Source organism: Arachis ipaensis, chromosome B5 (assembly GCF_059453495.1).
Source record: "Arachis ipaensis isolate K30076 ecotype BB chromosome B5, ASM5945349v1, whole genome shotgun sequence".
Taxonomy (NCBI): domain Eukaryota; kingdom Viridiplantae; phylum Streptophyta; class Magnoliopsida; order Fabales; family Fabaceae; genus Arachis; species Arachis ipaensis.
The window spans coordinates 151,803,754-151,825,723 of NC_142440.1; the positions used below are offsets into that span (position 1 = coordinate 151,803,754).

Below are 21,970 nucleotides of genomic sequence, written 5' to 3' on the forward strand. Positions count from 1 at the left end.
GATATAATCATTCATGTATTTTCTCCTATCAACTAACATTTTTGAAAGAAGTGGTATTATGACAATCGTAATGTCATGTCCAATTATCTATATAAATATTGTAGTTTGTTTGATTATTCTGCAAATTTATCTAGACATAAACATAGATATTTACGTTTATTATTTGTTCAATGAGATACAATTTTTGAAAGATTTTAAAAATCGAATTGATAATCGAGCTCGTAAAATTAAAAGTTTAAAAGTTTAAGGTTTAACAGAAATTTTATTAGTATTGAATAGAATATAATAAAATGATATAATTATATATGAATTTTTTAAAAAAAAAGAAATTTTTGTTTTATTAATTAAAATTAAATGATCTAATCTCTAAGAAATGGGTTAGTTTGACTGTTCACAAGCATTTTGACCAATTTTTTATTTTTATCAATTCATTGACAACTGGTTTTATTATGAATTAGACCAGTTTAAATTGCTAGTTTGGCAATTAAACCAACCAATATAGTCTGATTTTCAAAATTATGAAGAATACACTAAACACAATATTGTATATAGTTTAGAGGTTAAGGTTTATTAGAAAGCTGATATATAAATATTAGACATGAGATATAATTTTTTATTATAATTTTGTATCTTAAAAAATTTTGAAAATTTTATTTTCTATCCTTATCAATTTCATCACCAACAACAATAGGGATAAAATTATTATTAGTGTCTTAACAACCAAAATAGATTACATGTATTCATGTGTATGTATGTGTACTTTTGTGTTAATGTCTTCATTAATTTGAAATGGAGAACAAACACAACCTTAAGGATGAAAAATTAAATCAAATAATCGTCTTTTATTAGGGCAATGAAAAGGTGATTAATCACAAGTGTGAATATATTATTAGTTCACTACCATGCATATCCCTCGAGTCTCTTACTAAGGTTGAATTTAGGATATGCTCTTTGAAACTTTTCAACTAATGTAGTCTCAAGTTTAGACTCTTGTCCCATTGAATTTGAACTTGTTGCACCTCCTTGCCAATCTTTAAGATTGTTCTGCCAGCAACCAACCTTATATGGTTCTAATATTGTCCCAAGCTCTGTAGTTTGTAGTGAAAATGGTCTTTTTCTTGTTCTCCATAAAATTTTTGCAGACTGAAATGTATGAAAGCTATGATGTATAGACACGAGACACGACATGATACGGGACGCGTTGACACACGAATTTTAAAATTTTATAAGAGATGGGGACACGTATATATATAAAATATAAAGTATTTTTTAGATAAATATTAATGATATTTTGATATTTTATTGATATTAAAATATAAATTAATTTTTAATTATTTTTAGTATTTTATTTTAATTATATAAAGTATTTAAAATATTTTTGTTTTAATAATAATAATATATACTATTTCTAAATTTATCTCAAAAATACATGTAATGGTATTTAGACGTGTTCGGAAACAATTTTTTTATTTTTTTATTAAGACATGATTGGATACAGCAGACACGCGTGTCGGACAAATGTCGACAAGTGTCGTATCCAAAATGTGTTTGACACGGGAATACGAACAACTCAGCGAAATGTCCGTATAAAGACTATGGATTTTGGCTTTCATAAGAAGAGCTAGCTTATAAGCTACTGCACTTAGCTTTTTACTGATTCTAAAATGCTCAAAGTACTTCATTTCCAGTTGTTGGCTCTTTCTCAATACCATTGAATATTGTCTAGAGGGTTGTAATTTCACTAGCAACAATTCACTTATTCGAATTTCACATGTCTTCTCTTCTTGTCAACAAAATACTTCATGAATTACTGAAATCTGAACAATTTTTTCTTAGTAAAGCTCGTATCTTTTTTATATATAGTAGTTTCATTTACAACATAGATGAGATGTTTATTAAGAAAGGACTACACATTTGCACCACATATATACACGTGAAATATATAATTTTTACTTTAATTTAAAGGCAATCACATAATTATTGGATTTGATTATATTCTTCATCATCTTCATGCTTATACATATAGAACTCGGCGACGATATTCTCCCAACGCCCATATGGGAAATATGTTTCGATACGATGCGTAATTTAGAATACAATTCCTCATAAACACTCCTGTAGTTTCCTGTATTTTTTTAATGGATAAACATACATATAAGATGTTAAGTGTTTTTAATTGTAACTAAATTAGTTTAATGAAAATTAATTACCTGCTGAGGAAAGTCTCCATCTTCCATTTGTGAATTGATTAGTAACTTTATTCCACGATGTATGGGTGTTGGATCAATTTCAGCCTTTTTATTTTTAAACAAACATTAAGAGTATATATTAGTAACAAATAACATAATCAGCAACTAAGTTCGGTTTCATTGAATAATTGTTTCATTTATGTTTTTATTTTTCAATACAAAAAAATTTCATTTTTTTTTTCAATTTATTTCGTTTTCAAGATTTTATAAATAAGACAATACAAATAGGAAAATATTAATGAGAGAATTAAAAATCTTATGAGCATTTTTATATAGTAGTTAAAGAAATTCCTTAAACAAAACAAACTCTAATTCAGTTTTTCATTTTAATTCAAACCTCTTTTTTTTTAACTAGAATTGGAACCTCTTTTCAAACAAGCACCAAATTCTATTGGGCAAACCCACAACAATACTTGTTCAAGTATCTAGGCCCAATTCATTAAGACTAAAGCTTTGATAAAAATGATGTATGCAATGATATTGTTGACTTTGTTTTATGGACTTGAGTCATATTGTTGATTAAACCACTTATGAGAACCAGAATGAATCTATGGTAGAGTTAGGCCCATAAAATTTGGGAACTAGTGAAAAAGAACTCAATCCAAGAAAGGAAAAACGGACCAAGATTTAATGAACAAAAACAACAACCCAATGGGTTGGACGAGTGGTCAGCTCACTCGTCCGCTTAAGTAAGTTCGAATTCCGCCTTATGTATGTAGCAATTCATTGGCTAGTTTAGTGGCAGACTAGTTTAAATCCGCGACGGACTAGTTTGTTTAATTTTAGTATTGTAATCTTCTTTGGATCTTTAGGCCTATTTTAATAAAAAATTTCAAAATTTTCTAGTGACTCTTTATAAAATTATTCTATATTAATAATCCATTTTGAGTTATATGAGGTGTTTTATTTATTTTAAGTAATCTTAAAGGTTTGAGTGGGTTAGAAGTAGTAGTTTTATGAGTATATATTACAGAATCTTAAACCGTATGACTGTTTAGCTCTTTTATTTGAATGTTTTGTTTTTGGAGTCTTTGTATCATTGACTTCTCTTTTGGGGAATTAAGCATATATTAATTATTTAAAAAAATCAAAATTACCTTATGCTGTCTTTAATATCATGTATTCTCTTTGTCTAACAGTTTATTATTTTCTCAACTTTTTGGTCATCAACGTTATATTATCCTATTATCCTTATCAATCACAAGAACAAGATTTGTTATTAGGTAAAATATTTAAATCTATCTTTTAACAAGCCTTCCATTTAATTTGGACCTTAAAGTCTCAAAAATTATGAATAAAGAATATGGAGATATGCTAATTATTACTAACCTGTCCAGCACCAATAAGGGATAGCAAAGCCCATGAAGTTTGAACCACGTTAGCACGATTGCCTTCTAAATTTGTATACACCTATTTGTCAACAAAAAAAAAACATGTTATGATAAATCAAAATATGTATAGACACAACAAATTTTTTATGCATAAAATATGATATTAATCTTGTTTGAATTGTACCACATACATTACACTTGAAATCTTTATATTTTGGGAAATGTGGTATACTAATTTTCTTTTAAGGTCAATTTACATATGATAAATCAAAATGAATCACATTATCGTCTAATCTTAAAGAAATCCACCGCAATTTACCCCCAATTTATTTTTCTTTGATTCTTTGTACTCTAATATTTAATGGGTTTTGCTAGCAGGTAGACAATGATTTTTGTAAATAATGTGAATAATGGACTTTAGGATTGACCCAATAAAATAAAAAGACACTCCACCTCTAAATTACTTCCTAAACCTTAACATTAGGATAACTATCTGTACACCTAGTGAATTGAATATCCAGTCATTATTAATTGTGCATGAGTAAATCGAATTAAAAATAATGAATATAATCATTTGGATACCTATTGAATTGAATATCCGATATATCTATTGTTCACATTGTTTAATATTCTCATTGTCTACCTATACTTTTTCATATTTAATTTGTATTGTAGAGCATAATTAACAACAACAACAACAATAATAATAAAATAATAAATAAATCTCTAAGAATTTACATTTCAAACAGATTAATTCTTAAGAAAAAAAATATCAATAAAGTCTTTTAGGATAGTAAATATGGACACACTACCTTCAAATTAATCCCTATAATTAGAGTAGAAGGTCTTAATTTAAAACTACCTTATTATGCTGAAGAACTTTATTGGTATTTTTTTTAGGGACTAATTTATTGAAAATGTAAATTCTTAGGGTTTATTTGTCAATTTACTCTAATAATAATAATAATAAATATAAACCTTGTTTTGGCTTGATAAATAACTTTCACTCCAACCACCGTTAGGAAGCTGCTTTGACAACAAAAATTGACATGCTTTGCGCAATGAAGCACTGTTTTGATAGTTCTTTCCACATGCTCTCAGTCCCTTTACAGCAAACCAAGTTCCATAGGTATAACAAATTCCCCAGCAACCATACCTACACAAATAACTTCTTAATTAATTAGTTATGACATTACCAGAAAATTCGTGATTATCGACGGCCTTACAGATAGTCAATTTTAATTTATAATAAAGCTTCTAATGATTTCTATAATTCAATAAGTATTTGTATTTTACGACTATAAATTTAATTACAAGATAGATAGCATATATTATGCATGTTAAGATGACAGTTATTTGAATAAAAAAAAAGCAACAAAATTACAAAAGTCAACAATACCATGAGCCATCTGGATTTTGTGTGTTTTCAATGTAATGAATTGCTTTAGAAATGGAGTGATTTATTTCTTTTCTTCTGTGATTTGGATATAACTTTCTAAATAGAGCCAATGCTTCCATTGCTGATCCTGTGCATTCTACATACCTATTATTTCATTCACAACATGAACCATATATATAACAAGTGCCAAGTAATTAAGATTGTACATAAGGCTAAATAAACAATACTTCATTCAATTAAAAATTCTAACAATAATAACGACGTATGTAATAGTCTTACTCCATCTCAATCAGAGTATCTTCAAAGAATTCGGTTGGATTGAATTTCTGCAATGCACGAATAATAGTTTCTCACACCAGTTAAAACAGTGTTTTTAATATGATTTATTAGGCTACGTTTGTTTACAGAAATAGAACACTAAGACAGAAATATAATAGAGAAACAAAATTATATTTGAGAGAGTAGACATAGACAGAGATAATATATCCAGAAACACTAGAATAATGTATTTTGTGTCTAACAAGGACACAGAGATATTAACAAGAAACACAACTTATTTTTTATTTTTTTATTATTCTTGTTAATTTTTTTATAATTATATTTTTTATTATTATATTTTTCGTCTCAAATTTTTTGAATGAAAAAAATGAGAATAAATTAAATTTTCATAATTTATTCTAGTTTATCACTAAACAGAATATAAGAACACAAAATTTTATATTTCTGTCATATATGTCTTATTCTCAGTATCTTATCTTATTCAATTCTCAGAAATAAACGTAACTTTAAAGACTTTTTTTCCATAATTGAATTACTAATTCGGCTAACATGCGTCTTATGCTTGTAATTTTAAGAATATATGTTAAGGTTATTAATTAAAAAAATTATAAAATAAATTTTAAAAATTTCAATTAATAATAATCTTAATATATGTTCTAAAAGTATGTGTTAATTAAATATTTATTTAAAAAAAAATCAAAATATAATTATTTTGAAAAAAAAAATGCTACATATTCGAAGAACACAGAACATAAAATTTCGGTACCTCTAATCTCAAAATAAATCAATAGAGATATATATAAAATAATATTTCATAGATAATATAATCATGATGGTTTCTCTAACCCTTAAAATTAAAATTTTACTTTATATATATAACTAGATTTTCTTAATTAAAATGGAACTATATATATGTATGTATGTGTTTTTTTTTTTTTTTTTTTTTACCTCTAACCATCGATAGGCTCTTTGAGGTTCCCAAGCAGGAAAACCACCATTGTTGCTCTGTAGAGAAAGGATGACATTAACAGCATCATAGAATCTCTCTGATTCTATTTGTTCTCCAACTAGATCAGATGGCATTTTTGACAATAAGAGCGCAGCCTGTAATTAAATTTAGTAGCAAGTGAGAGAAATTTAATTAATAATTAGTTCATAATGGAAAAACTATCATGATATTAGACTTATCATAAAATGAATTTAATTTTAATGCACTATAAATATAAAATTTAAACATTTCTCTAATCATATATTATTGTATTAGTAAAAAGGTGGAAATTTAAGTGCAGTCGACTTCACGTGAAGTTGATAGTTGAGAGCTGTTAAATGAAAATTTAGTCAAATCGGTCAAATCATCTAACAGCTCTCAGCTATCAACTTCACATGAAGTCGACTACACCTGAGTTTTCACCTAACAAAAATTTATAATAACTCAATTATCCACCACGGGAAAAATTTACAAATCAAAAAATAAATGATTGATTCTATTACAAAAAGAAAAAGTTTAGAGGTCCAATAACTTTATTAAATTCTTGCCAGCATATAAGTATGTAACTAGCAAAAGAAAAGTGAATAATCCCGCACTATCGGATAAAATCTCACACCATTAAAAATATCATTGATGGTTACTTGATAGCTATAAATCACAAAAGTTACTGCCCTAACACTCGTCAATTTGGAGAGAATTTGTATGAACCTGTAATCCTTCAGCTGTGCAATCAGAGACTTGCCAACCTTGGTCATGCATTGAGAATGTCCATGAACCTTTTGAGATGTGTCTATACATTCCCATGAAGTCACCACTAGGGTTTTCACTAACCTTCAATTTCAAATCAAAGTCTCTTTTAATAGTAATTATTGTTTCAAAAATCATATAGTATAGATATGTATAATGAAGCAGAAACACTAATTAATTAATTAATTAATAGTTATTAATTGGTACCTGTGAAGCCTTGACAAAATCGTGAGCTTTTTTAAGTGTAGGTCCATACTCTTCACTTAAATTACAAGCAAGTATTGCTTGTATAGCAAATGCTGCATCCCACATTTGACTACCAAAACTCTACATATCATTTTGAAGAACAATTATTAATTACTAATTTTTTTTATTTCATTTAGCGTAAAAAACTTTTTTATATTTTACATCTTGTTGTATAATTAAACAAAATTATTTTAAAAAAGCAATAATTACTTGAATTTTCAAGCCATCTTCGGCGAGCCAAAAATAATCAGGAATTCGAGCTAAATGGAGTTTGTATGCTTCCGAATTAGGATCTTCAACCCAACGCGCAATCAAACACAAAACCTGCATTATATATCATGATTTTCATTTGCTTCAATTGATCATATAAGATTATTGTAAATGAATAAAATATAAGATTATTTTATTTATTACCTTCTCTACACTTCCAATGCAAAGGTATCTACTATTCTCATCCTCATATCTGACATGACTAATTGCAATTTCTAATGCTTTTTGTCTAAGCTTAGAAAAGGGCCAAGAATTCAGCAAAGGCTCTCCCACGTGATGAAGAAATCCCCATAACATATCTTGGATTAAAGGATGTGGATAATACAAATCCTCCTATATATTTGTATCATGTATATGTCATTATAACATTAATTAGGGATATAAATATATTAGATTAATGAGTATAATTTAAGATAAATATAAAATTTGAGGAATAATAAAATTTGAAAAATTAAATAAAAATATTTTTTTTAAAAAAATACTATTAAATTTTTAATTTTTTGTGCTCTTATTTTCTAGAAAATATTAAAAAAATTAAAATTTTGTATTTTAAAATTAAAATTTTAATTTCAGTCTTTAGCGGTCGAACACAATATTAAGTTCAATTTCTTAGTTTCAGTCTCAATACCCTCTAAAAATAAACAGTACCTAATTGCATGTATAACACAAAGCAGAATAATTAAATGAGTATTAATCATGATTAGAAATTAAATAAATATTGAATGAACCTTAGCAACACAATTTCGAGCTTTATTCCAGTTGATTTGATGATAAGGTTTATTGTACATTTCTTCTCTCAAAGATCTGATTAAATTGGTGACAGGACCCACAAACTTCTTTCCATATAAATATGACATTGGCATATAAACCAAGCGACAGTAGCATAACATATTCCCTGCCACAATTAACAAGCAAACTAAATGGTAGTACCAAAAATAAAAAAGAAAAGAGAATAATAAATTATATATATACCTGGGTGAATAGAGATGAAATTGGGAACAAGCCAGAACTCTGGTGGAAGTGGATTGCATCCTGACCACTCATAAACTCCAAGTACCTTCACCAATAAATCAAATTAACATATTATTACTCTTATTTTTAATATTTTTTTTGTGTCTATTCTTATATTTTATATATTTATTAAAAATATAATAAAATTATATAAAAATGATATTATTAAAATAGAAATCACAATATTTACTCTTTATTATAATTTTAGCAATAATTGATTATTTAAAAATACTAAAAAATCATCAGAATTTATTATTTTTATTCATCAATTAATTATTAATATTTAAAAATATAGAATAAAATATATTATTGAATTATTAAAATAACAAAATGGGTTAATAGATAAAAATAATTATAAAAATAATAAATTCTGGGAATACTATAACATATTTTTAATTACGAAAATATTTAATAACAAAAATATTAGTGAAAAACAGTTAAAATTTATCTTATTTAACATTTATTAATTATTACTAAAATTAATAAATACTAAATAAAATACGTTTGAACGGTTTTTTTTTATCTTTTTAATATTACTGTTTTGATTATTTATAACTTGATATCAAAAAGGATATTCAAGTTAATAATGAATCCTTAAATTGGTTGATTTGAATCACTAGCTCATAACATTAAAAATAAAATTGTTACTTTCCCACGGATTCAAAATAAGTATAAAAAATTTATTATATTAAGTTATTAACATAAATTAATAAGATAATTAATTAAAAATATTTTTATTTTAGATAAACTAAATTGAACGGGCAAAACTACTCTTCCTAGTATTTTTTTAAGGTTTAATGGTTATAACGTTAACATGTCCTAGCACTGTTTTTTTCAGAGTCCAACGACAATTATAAAACCAACTATTTTTCGTTCAATAATCAATATCAACTAAAATTTTAAATTATCACTTTATCTTTATATGCATCATTTCTTCTCTCATTCTTTTGTTATTTTTTCTCCCAACACCACAACTTTACTTCTCATCGCCGTCACTTTAAACCTTAAGTAAATTTTAAATTTTAAATTAGCCATAAATTCTAATCCTAAATTCTACAAAACATAAATGTTAAAAAATAATGTTATAATATAAAACTAATATTATATAGGATGAAGTATTACATTAGTCTCTTATGTTTGGCCGTAATCCTATTTTGGTTCTTAAGGTTTAAAGTGTTCATTTAGTTTTAATTTAGTCCCATCATGAGATCAAAATTAAATAATTAATGGAATATCCTACATTACAGCAGTATAAGAACAAAGTCAATAATTTAGAGAATAAGTATAAGCTTCAAAGATACAAAATCAACCGTGGATATATCAATACATTTATTTATCATTCTCCTTAGTTTCATAGAAAATATTTCATTTAAATTGTAAGAAGAATGATAAATAAATGTATTGAAACATCCACGGATGATTTTGTGTCTTTGGAGCTTATACTTGTTTTCCAGATTATCGATCTTATTTTTATACTGCTGTCATTAAGGACATTCCGTTAATTATTTAACTTTGACCTCACAATGGAACTACATTGAAACTAAATGAAACTTTTTTGGATTCTAATAAGATACTTCAAACCTTAAGAACCAAAATAGAATTACGTCCAAACGTAAAAGACCAATTTAATACTTTACCCTATTATCTAATTAAAAGTTAATTTTTTATACTTATCTTCTTTCTTTTAACATTCTCTTTTTCAGGACAACCCCCCTCACTCCTGTTACAAGTTCGATCAATAGGAGTATAGTTAAATTAAAAATTTTGTCTTTACAACACTACTTCTTTAAATAAATACTTATTTTAGACAGAAAAAAATAATTTACTTATTCAAGATGTAAAATGAAGCACATATACATTATTAACGGCTAAAATGAACATTCACTTGACTAAACTATTAAAATTTAAAGTAACTCAATATAATAGAAAAATAATAGTTAATAAGTTTACCGAGACCCAGAACTTTCCCCATGAAGGAATAGCCACTAAACCACCATGGTCAAGAATCCATTTTCTGGCTCTGGCCATTGGCATGTCTTCATGATCTTCAAGTTCTTCTCCAAGTATTCTTAATGCAATGTAACTCAATGCTGATCCAAACATTGTGCTGTGTCCCTCTATATGGAACCCCCAACCACCATCTTTGTTCTGTCTCATTAATTGTCATGGAAAATGCCAACCAATAATTTTATTGGTTATTCATCTTTTCACTTCTAGCCAATTTAAATTAAATGGACATGTTTCTTTAACAAAAAAACCTGCTCTAACTAAGATGTCAAAAACATATTTTTATAAAGATATTTGTTTAGTTACATTTTAAAATTTTAACTTATAGAAAAAAGTAATTAACGATTTAAAGGAAATAATTATAGAGCTTTTTTTGGAGTATTAAAAAAATTACATAAATTTTATATTATATCTTTAATATAAATATCCCATGCATGGAAATGGTGAAGAAGTAGTGTATAGAAGAGTAGCTACCTGGTGATTATACAAATAACGAATAATTTCTTTCTTGTGTTCTGCTCCTAAAACAACATCAAGGGATCCTGTAATATATAATGCCATTACCTGCACACATGATAATCATGGTCAATTAAATCAATAAGTAAAGCTAAAAAATGCTCCTTAACATCCATGCATATATATTTATATGATATCATCTCAAAAATAAATAAGATTACCAAACATGATCAAATGTAATGCCAGCACTTACCTAGAAAAGTGACATAATTATTAATAAATATAAAAAATAATGTATATATATGTGTCATAAAATTATTCATTCCAAAAATTTAAATTGATAGGAAGAGACAATATGAATAATTATATTTCTAACACTCTCCTTCAAGAAAGAGTCTCTTTTAAATTTGTTTAATTTTTGTATAGATATTTTTCTTTATTTGCTTTATCTTTTTTTTTTTTACTTTTGGAATTCACTAAAATCGAACTTTAGATCTTTTGGATATAGAACTGTAATAGCATGTCATAAAATTACTCATCCTACAAATTTAAATTGATAAAAGAAGACAACATAAATAATTATATCTCTACCAAAATGAAAACTTTGTATAGCATATATAAAGGCTAAAATTGTAGTATTAAAATTCTAAAGCTCACCAAAGGTTGAAGGAAAAATAAAGGGCCAGCAGATTCAGCAGGCCAATGACCATCATGTGCTTGAATAGAAGAAAAGAAAGTGAGAGATCTTCTCATTGTTGTAATCAATGCTTCTTGTGTTATTTTCTCTTCTTCTCCCACTTTCACTGCTTCTGGTATTGGTCCACATCTGTTCTCTTTTCTGAGCTGCCACCGGTTAAATGCATTTCAATTTTTGTCAATACTCAACCACCCCATGACCAGAGTCATAACTCATAAGTGAAGTGATCAAGTGAGTCATATATAGCAATAATTGGTTATTATTATAAATGTGAAGTTGGCAGAAAAAAAAGAAAAAGAATAATACTTGATTTGGCAGTTTCTTCTTTCATTCTTTCTTATTTATCATATTTAATATAGAGGAATGCTAGGGTCAACAATTTTTGTAATTTGTAGCCATCAAATAATCATCAATAATAGTTTTAATGGTGTGAAATTGGTGTAAAATTTCATCCAATAGCTCACTTTTCTTTACTGATTACATACTGGCTATAATTTAACAAAGTTGCTGAACCTAGACTTTTCCTTTAATATATATATCTACTTATTCCTACTGCCTTATACTTGAAAGCTTTTCTATAGTAATAATAGGGACATGGAATAGATTTGGTATATTTTTTAAAAAATATCATTTATTACATATAATTCATGAAATTTGTTATTTATAAAAATAAGCTAAAAATTTTAATTGAAATATAATGCGCATTCACTCATGTTAGGTGTACACTAAAATCAACCACCAAAATTAATTATTTGTGTAGAATATGTATTAAAATACAAAATACCTATTTTAGTAGTTAATTTTAAATTGCAAATAGCATTTTTGTAATGCATTACTATCTTGATTATATATTTATTATTATTTCAAATTTGATACAGTAATAAACATGAAAAGTATTTTACATAATATATGATCTGCTGATATTTAGATAAGTAATTATTTATGTGTATTTTTTATTTATTTAAATATTTGAAATAAGTAGGTTCATGATATTATATAAAAAATATTATAACAAAAATATTTTAGAATTTGATCTTTATTATTTTTAAAAGAATGATTTTAGTATAAAATAAATAAAAAAATAAAAAAAATATGTAAATTTTATATAAATTAAGAATCAACCATAAAAAATAACTGTATAAAATATATTTTTCTCACAAATGAATCATTAAAGAATATAATGCTACTTTTTAAGTGGTGGTGGTTGAACAAAGTGCAATGTGAGTTGTGGAAGGAAGTGGTTTTCCATGTAATAATTTAAAGAACAACAATGCTAGGAATTAGGATGGTTCCAACAAAAAATCAGCCAAATGCCTACGGGTAAATCCAAAATTTCTATGTGAATGGTGCTTATTTTAGGTATTAGGATGTTTATTTTCTTTGTAAATTGGATGGTTCTGAATATATTTTTTGATTTATCATGTTTTAGACATTTGAAGAGGAAAGGAGGGTGAAGAGACGGAAACTAATTGAATCAGTTTCCGTGATTCACATTGCAATGATACTGAACGTATCTCCTCCTAATTTGAATGTGGTGAAATATTTAATAACCAATATTTTAAATCATAAATAAATAAAATTAATCACTATATTTATAATTAATTAAGTTGTTCCATTATGGGCTTATTTGGAATTGGTTTCGTATACTTGCCGATGTATTCTTTTGAAGGGCTACAATGCAAATTGAAGATGGAGTTTTGGCATGATGTATGGATAAGGGATGGATAAGGAATACACAACAAACAAGAATCGAACTCTAACTTTTTCGGACATAGAAGTTGAAACCATTGAAAAATTATATACCTGCATCCTCATTAAGAGGTCAGAACTTTGTTTGATGGAAAATTTATTTTTAGTGAACTCTTGGCGTAGCCTTTCAACCTCAGCACGTTCTTGTGGTGTTCCTGCATTTGGATCGAATTCCCAATGTTGTCTTCCTATGAAGTTGTTCACTGAAACCAAGTTCTTTCCTCCTTCTGCTATCTTCAACTTCCACATCTTCAACTCTGTATGTTTCTGTTTTTGTTTGATCTCTTTTTACTTCTTCCTCTGTCCAACACAAACAAATAATCAGAATCTAACATTCCTTCTATCAACTTATTATATATGTAACTACTAGAGTAGTAGCGAGGGTTTGGGAATATACCGATGAGAGTAACTTGGATCATATGGCTGCTACCTCTTTTGATGAAACCACAGAGTATGTAGCTTTATATAATATACACTACACTATGCAACAGAGTGAAATAATTAAATTTTGATTCTTAGACTATGTATCTATAAGAGAAATCTATTTATGTGCCTCTTTCTTAGCTTTTTGCTTAAATTTATAGAATATATAATTTTATGACATCAAATTAGAATTTTAATAATTGAAAAATCTGGATTTTTAATTTTTATTATCTCTTTTAAAAAATAATATAAAATAAATAAAAAATAAAAAAATTATGTAAAAGTTTAAACAAATTTAAAAAAACTCTTATACAAAAAATAAGTTAAAAATATAATTATTTTTATTTTTTTTCTATCTGTTTTTAAGTTTTTTAAAAAAAAGTAATTTTATGAGAATAACTTTATGTACTATACAGTATATACGCAAAAGGATGAAAAATAATGCCATTTAAATTATAATTCGTTGGTTATATATATTTAGCATGTGAGAGTTTTTAGATATGCATATTATATTATATGGTATGTTTTTGATAGTATTAAATATTAATAATAGATATGGAAATAACACGTGGAGATCCTGGTAATCTGGTATGCTGGCATATATTGACTTAATTATAATTTCTTGTGACTTTTTGAGAGTTCTTTTTCTAACCACTTCCGCAAGGAACTCACTTTTGCGAAACTTGACCACTTTGTCACCAATATAATATTGTTTACCAGAATATTTAACCCTTTTTTTTTCTTTTGGTCAACATAGCTTTTTTTGGTGACATGGTCAACATATTTAATAAACTATATATCCGTGGATTTTTATCACATGCATGTATAATTGGGTCTACACAGATCAATTAATAATTTAACTAGTCACAAAAAAAAAAAAAAACAATTTAACTAGTACACTGTAGAGTTAGTGATTGATTAAAAATAGTATAAAAATAGTATAAAGAGCAGATATATGAAATCTCGTAAAAATGTGGTTGATGAATACGTACGTTGAAACTTGAAAAGTATATTGGTATTTTATTTTGGGGTTTTGAATTTAAGTCTCAAAAATAAAAATAAAAAAAATGAAAAAGTCATATGTAGTTATTTTTATGTGAAATTGTTAGTTGAAAATTTTTAAATAATTTAAAATATTTGACTATATTATTATCTAACGACTTTCAACTATCAATTTTATAAGAAAATTGTATGTGAATCTTTATTATAAAAAAATCTCTATATTTTATGGAATTTGAGTTAAGTCCATAAAAATTAGTCAAACTCTTTATCATCTGTATACAAAAAAATAAAATCAAAATAAATATTAGTATTGGAATATATATTTTGTTACTTTTGAGCTTTCTTAAAAGTTTGTCAATTTGAATTGTTAGAGTGATGAACTCACTTCGTTTGTCTAACACAAGTGTTTGTGTGGAGTTCGAATTTTATATTACGTGTATTTAATAACTTATTGACAAGTGCAACAAATTTTTAAACAGAATTTTAATTCGCGACGGATTAATTTTTAATCGATACATTAAAAAATATCGTGCGAACAAAAAAATTGTCTTTGAACTTTTATCTTTTTAATTTATTTCAAATCAATAATTCCTTTTACCCTTAAAAATTAAATCACACTCTAACATCCACACGTTTATGATATTTTCCATATTTACACTGTTACACCGATATACGTAGTACATTTACAACCACCATAATTCTATATGATACCCTATTCCAAATTCAAACCCTTCCGTCAAACAAAATAAAAGGTAATATGATGATCTACACGACTACACCGTATACCATTACCTACTTGTTCATCAAATCTATCATAAGTCAATTGAATGATGAATTCAGTAAAATTTATAACGTGTGAGAACTGTTTCTTATTATTATTATGTGTTGCATGTGTAACATTGTTGGTTTATTCTTTTTTGGTTACGTTCTCCTTTATTAGGGGTGTGTACATTAATTTTTGCATGTGACCGCTGATATTTTGCAACAAAAGACAAAAGATATCTAAATTCCGAAGACAAATTAATCGACATGCTCTGCATGCATATGTTCGTTGCACCTAACCATCCATGCATCTCTTTTAACATTTTTCTAAAATCAACTATATAATAAAATTAATCATCAAAATCAACTATTAATATATATAAAATATTTATATATAAATATATAATAACTAATTTTAATAACTAATTTTAGTGTATAAATAGTATTTTTATTTAAAAATTATCATAAAGGAGATTATGATTACCTATTCTATAATTGTATAATACAAATATGTAAGATCGAAATTGGAGGTTGCAATGGGGATCTCTTTGCTCAAAGTTAACGTTTCCACAAGGATGGAATTGTACATGTAAAGAACTTCAACGAGCAAGTAATCAGAGGTCCATGAGGACCATAGATGGATATCATTCTTCCTACCCTTTAATTTATTTATAGTATTCGCAAGGAAATTCGAGGAGAATCCAGGTATAGATCTCTTTCGGATTTAGATAGGATCTTACACGGGTATGATCCAGATTATGTTTTTTTTTTTTGAGACGTGGCTGATCATTGTCTTAGGCCCAATATACTTTTTTGGTAATACAAAAAAAACAAAAAAAAAGTCAAAACTTGTCCTATTTAACATTCATTATTTGTTATAAAAATTAATAAATTCTAATTGTTTTTTATTAATATCTTTCTGTAACCAAATGTTTCTGATACTTTTTATACTATGGAGAACATGTTGATGAGGTAGCTCTTTTGTATACTTCTCTTCATAGTCAAGATTCGATTTTATTGCCTGTCCTAGAAGGCAAGTATAATTTGCCACTTTGGAGTTGAACTAAGTTAGGGTGAGTTTTTTCTTAAGAGTCTCCGAAAAAGTTTTATATTGGACAGTGTCTAAGACTCCATCAAAGCCATCCAACTTTCAAAGGTGCTTAAATGGTGTTAGTTTTGTTCGTTGTTCACTTGTTCATCTTATCTTAGGTATATATGCATATCAAGAAGGTGTCAAAAGTGAAGGTATCAGATCTTAGAGGGTGAGGATTGAAGAAGAAAGGAGAAAGGAGACTGAAGATTGAGGAAGAGAATAGAGGAAAATGAACTTTATTGATTACTCAGAAGAATGAATCAAAATCAATTCAGTACAATAGTATGCATCTACTTATAGAGAGTGATTGAAACTTCTGGAGAGTTGCTTAAGGGTGTGGAAAGGTGTGACTTGTGCTGGCTCACAACAGAACTACCTGTCTTAACTAACACTCTCATCATAACACATATCATCATCTCTACTTATCTTTGTTTTGTTTTGTTGACAGCTATACACTTATCATCATCTCCAGCAAACTTCATTCTACTCTGTTGAAGATGAACAATTCTGACTTCCAGCAAGAAGTTGCTGATCATGAACACTGAGCTTGGCACGAAAATGGAGAAAGCTCTCTGAGGGTATTGCCTTTGTAAGAATGTCAGCTAGCTGCACTGACCGTGGGATATGGCTGACCCGAATCTTTTTATTGTTGACATGATCCCTAACAAAATGCAGATCAATCTCGAAGTGCTTGGACTTGGAGTGGAGGATAGGATTGGCAGCAAGCAAAACTGCGCTGAGATTGTCATAATACAACATTGGTGCTTCAGGTGATGGATACAGCAATTCACTCATCATGGTTTTTACCTAAATTAACTCTGCTACTGCATCTGTCATACTTCAATATTCAGCCTCAGTACTTGATCTAGCTACTGCCGACTGCTTCTTTGACGCCTAAGAGATCAAATTTGAGCTAAGAAAGACACAATGACCACTGGTGGACTTCCTATCATCTGGATCCCTAGCCCAGTCTGAGTCACTATAAGCATTTACGCCCATAGAGAAATCCTGTTTTATATGTAAGCCGTAGCTTGCTGTGCCACTCAAGTATCTTAGTACCCGTTTAACCATTCTCCAATGACAGTCCAAAGGAGCTTGAACAAATTGAGACAGCTTGTTAACACTGTAGCAGATTTCAGGCCTTGTTATTGTGAGATACTGTAGGCTACCAATGATCGATATGTATAGCTTTGGGTCATAGAAGCTAGACCCACCAAGAGCTGAGATCTTCACAGTGGATGGCAGAGGTGTGTGGCAGGAGGCACAGCCAACCATACCAGCTTTTTTTAATACTTCTCCAACATGTTTCTGCTGAGTGAGCACTAGACCACCATCACAAGTTCTGGTTACTTGAATTCCAAGGAAGTAGTGTAGGTATCCTATATCTTTGAGAGCAAACTTTTTGTTCAGCTTAGCTATCACATCTGTTACAAGCGCAGAAGATTCATCAGTCACAATGATATCATCTACATACACAAGCACATAAGTTTGGAGTCCATCAACAATTTTGACAAAAACTGAGACATCAGACTTGGTAGCTGCAAAGCCAATCTTCCTTAATCCACTTGCCAGCTTATGATACCACTCTCTTGGGGCTTGCTTCAGCCCATAGAAAGTCTTTGTAAGCTTGCATACTAAGGAAGGATCTTCTTGTTCATACCCTGAAGGCTGCCTCATATAATCTTCCTCCATTAAATCACCATGCAATAAGGCATTATTAACGTCTAACTATCTGATTACCCAAGATTTGGATACAGCGATGGACAGCAACAATCTAATGGAAGTAGGCTTCACCACTGGGCTATAGATCTCTGTGAAGTCAGATCCATGTTTATGAGCATACCCCTGAGCTACTAGCCTTGCCTTGTACTTTTGTAAAGAGCCATCTGCATTGTATTTCACCCTGAATACCCACCTGCTGCCTATGGCTTCTCTGTTGGGTGGAAGGCTTACTTATACCCACGTGTTGTTCCTGATTAGTGCATCATATTTCAGATTCATAGCAGCTCTCCATTCTGGAGAATTCAAAGCTTGCTTCATAGTTCTTGGCTTTACACTGGCAGAAAAGACTTTTGGCTTAAAAATTCTAGCCTTACTTCTAGTGATCATTGAGTGAGAATTAACAACAACAGGTACAGGTTCAGAATCCTCTGAAATTGGTATCTCAATGTCATTGATAGGGATAGGAGTGGGAATAGAGGAAGCTGCTATTGGTAACTGAGGTATGAGGGGTGAGGTTGATGGTTGAGGAAGAGTTGAAGGTGAAGAATTGGCTGAGTTGTGGTTCAAACTGTCTTGAGAGGGAGAGACCTGCTGACTTGAGACTAAATGGCTAAAGCTAACCTGCTGAGACCGAGACTGCCTTGGTTCAACTATATTTGACAAAGGCCTAGGGATGAGTGGAATGGTTGGAATAGAGGGAGGTAAGGCATCTTCAGAAGCTGATACAGATTTACTAGGAACCTGCTGTGTAGCTTGTTGAAAAGGAAACTTGTCTTCAAAGAATACAACATGAGGGGTGATAATAACTTTCTCATCCTGAGTAAGATATTTGTATCCCTTGTGAGATGTGCCATACCCAATGAATGTGCAAGGTGAGGACCTAAAATCTAGCTTGTGTTTATTGTAAGATCTTTGATGAGGGAAGCATAAACATCCAAAGACTCGAAGCTGGTCATAAGAAGGCGTTTTTCCAAACAGTTTTTCAGTAGGAGACATGCCCTCTAACACTGGTGTTGGAAGCATATTTATGAGCTTGGAAATAGTAGTAAATGCTTCTCCCCAAAATCTAATAGGCATGGATGTCCCTGCAAGTAAAGTAAGGCCCATTTCAACCACATGGCGATGCTTCCTTTCAGCAGCTCCATTCTGCTGATGAACATGAGGACATGAAAACCTGCATACAACTCATTTTGCTTGCAACAGCTTAGATAAGCTTTTATACTCAGCAGCATTGTCACTTTGCAACATTTTCAACTTTGTATTTAATTGCAATTCAGCCATTTATTGGAAGTGATTAAATACTGATTTTAATTGAGTTCTAGATTTAATGAGATAAAGCCATGTATATTTTGAGAATGCATCGATAAAGTTTACAAAGTACCAATGTCCATTAGTGTCTGAAATGGGTGCTGGCCCCCAAATATCAGAATGTACAAACTCCAAGGGATGGTTATACACAGTTTGAGAGGAAGAGAAAGGTAAATGGTGGGATTTTCTAATACAACAAGCTGAGTATTTAAGTTTGGTTATAGAAGAGGGAATTTGACAAGTCTTTAATACTTGTGATACAATGCTATAGTTTGGGTGGCCTAATCTAGCATGCCAAATCAGGATATCACCCTTATTTCCTAATGCAGAAGTGTATGCTTTTGGTTTGCTTTGACCAGTTGTGAACTTATAAAGGCCTTTGTGAACAATGCCTTGAAGAACAATCTCTTTAGTGTCTTTGGTTTTTATGCAGCACCTATCATCATGAAATTCAAAGAAGACTTGATTGTCACAGCAACATTGATATACACTCATCAAATTCTTTGTTATTTTTGGCACACATAGCAGTTTTCTAAGGTGTTATAATCTAGAGCTCAGATTTAATGCACAAATTACCAACAAAAGAAATTGGCAAACCTGTTCCATTGCCTACTATAACTTGCTCATCACCACAATACTCCTCCTTCTCTAACAGATTCTGCTCAGTGTGAGTCATATGATGCGTAGCTCCTGAGTTAGGATACCAATTCGGATCCTGAACTGTAGCAGGTGTTGCCAGAACATTACAGAAGTTGGCACGAGGCTGAGACACTTGCTGAGGGACCTGATTGTTTCCACTGTTGTACCCTTCATTGTCATAGGGTTGATTGCTTGCTTTGCTGTATCCACCATATCCTCCATTTTCATTTTCATAGTAACCTTCATAGAAGTCTTCACTATACTTATACCAGCAAGTTCGAGCTGTGTGACCTATTTTATTGCACACTTGACAATGTGGTTTCTTAGCCTGATAACCTCTTATATTGTTCATCCTACCACCTCTATTAGACTGTCTTCTGTCACCTACAGTCTGGCCACTAAATCTACAGTTTGTATGTTCTTGCACTGAGGAATCTTGTAGAGATCTACCTCCATTGAAGTAGCCTCTGCCTCCTCTAAACGTGCGTCCTCCTCGTCCTCGAAGTCCACCTCTAAAATCTTCTCTGTCAAATTGAGCAATATTAGCTTGAACAAATGCCTCTGGCTTCCTGAACCTTGTGAGCATGCTCTCATGAGCCAGCAGTAGGGCTTCCAATTCGGCAACTGTTATGCACTGAGATCTTGCTAGCACAGAGGTGTAGACCGAAGAATACTCTGCGGTTAAACCATGCAAGATTGCATTTACATTATTACTTTCAGTTATTGCTTCACCTACTGAGACTAATGCATCAATTGTGCTCTTAATTGAAAGGACATACTCAGTTACAGATGCTCCAATTTGAAGAGCACTGAGCTTGTGTTTTAACTGCATTACCTTGGCTTTGATCTGAGATGCGAAATGATCTTCAAGCCTCTTCCAACCATCCGTGTGGTAAACAGTTTACTCATCGAAGCCAAGATCCATGACTTGAGCAAAGCATCTTATCTTTTCCATTGTTGATACTGCGGATTCAACGATACATTGGTCTCGTCTTCGGTTGCTAGGTATTGCTGAGGGATTCCTTTTTCTGTAATATGAGTTAGCATATCATTTCCTTCAATTGTTGAGAATGCCTGGTCTTTTCATTGCAGAAAATTTTTCTCATCCAACTTCATTGAGATCGGTGTTACTACAAATCCTTGAGCGATCATGACTCAGCTTGAATTAGCTTGAACTCTTCTGAATTTGTGATTTCGCAGAAGCTGTAGCACCATAAGCTCTGATACCATGAAGGTATCATATCTTAGAGGGTGAGGATTGAAAAAGAAAGGAGAAAGGAGATTGAAGATTGAGGAAGAGAATAGAGGAAAATGAACTTTATTGATTACTCAAAAGAATGAATCAAAATCAATTCAGTACAATAGCATGCATCTACTTATAGAGAGTGATGGAAGCTTCTAGAGAGTTGCTTAAGGGTGTGGAAAGGTGTGACGTGTGCTAAAGGTGTGACTTGTGCTAAAGGTGTGACTTGTGCTGACTCACAACAGAACTACCTGTCTTAACTAACACTCTCATCATAACACCTATCAAAAAGCGTTTAAGGATAAGTTTGTCTAGAATTTACAGAGAACGAGTGAGGATCACTATGCTT

At 29.7% G+C, this 21,970-nt stretch overlaps 1 protein-coding gene across 2 annotated transcripts; it reads right to left on the minus strand.

Moving 5' to 3' along the window:
* Positions 1–1,891: 1,891 nt before the first annotated feature.
* LOC107641345 (lupeol synthase) lies at positions 1,892–13,946 on the minus strand. 2 transcript variants are annotated; one of them, XM_088487774.1, is made up of 18 exons: positions 13,854–13,946; positions 13,484–13,729; positions 11,641–11,826; positions 11,002–11,091; positions 10,471–10,668; positions 8,482–8,566; positions 8,238–8,404; positions 7,654–7,842; positions 7,450–7,563; positions 7,201–7,320; positions 6,955–7,077; positions 6,207–6,362; positions 5,259–5,305; positions 4,980–5,123; positions 4,559–4,736; positions 3,579–3,659; positions 2,211–2,294; positions 1,892–2,125 (listed from the first exon to the last, which is right to left on the minus strand). In XM_088487774.1, exons 2-18 carry the CDS (start codon positions 13,676–13,678, stop codon positions 2,015–2,017), a joined length of 2,268 nt encoding a protein of 755 aa, XP_088343900.1. In that variant the 5' UTR covers positions 13,679–13,729; positions 13,854–13,946; the 3' UTR covers positions 1,892–2,014. The 2 variants fall into 2 exon arrangements, with proteins under 2 accessions (XP_088343900.1, XP_088343901.1); XM_088487775.1 differs by having other exon boundaries at positions 13,827–13,933.
* Positions 13,947–21,970: the final 8,024 nt, after the last annotated feature.

Excerpts from the sequence above, each read along its gene's own strand:
- LOC107641345 (XM_088487774.1), bottom strand. The coding sequence starts at position 13,678 with ATGTGGAAGTTGAAGATAGCAGAAGGAGGAAAGAACTTGGTTTCAGTG. Across the intron at positions 10,669-11,001 it reads GTTATTTGTATAATCACCAG|AACAAAGATGGTGGTTGGGG; the intron begins GTAGCTACTCTT and ends TTAATGAGACAG. Across the intron at positions 7,564-7,653 it reads GCATTGGAAGTGTAGAGAAG|GTTTTGTGTTTGATTGCGCG; the intron begins GTAATAAATAAA and ends TATATAATGCAG.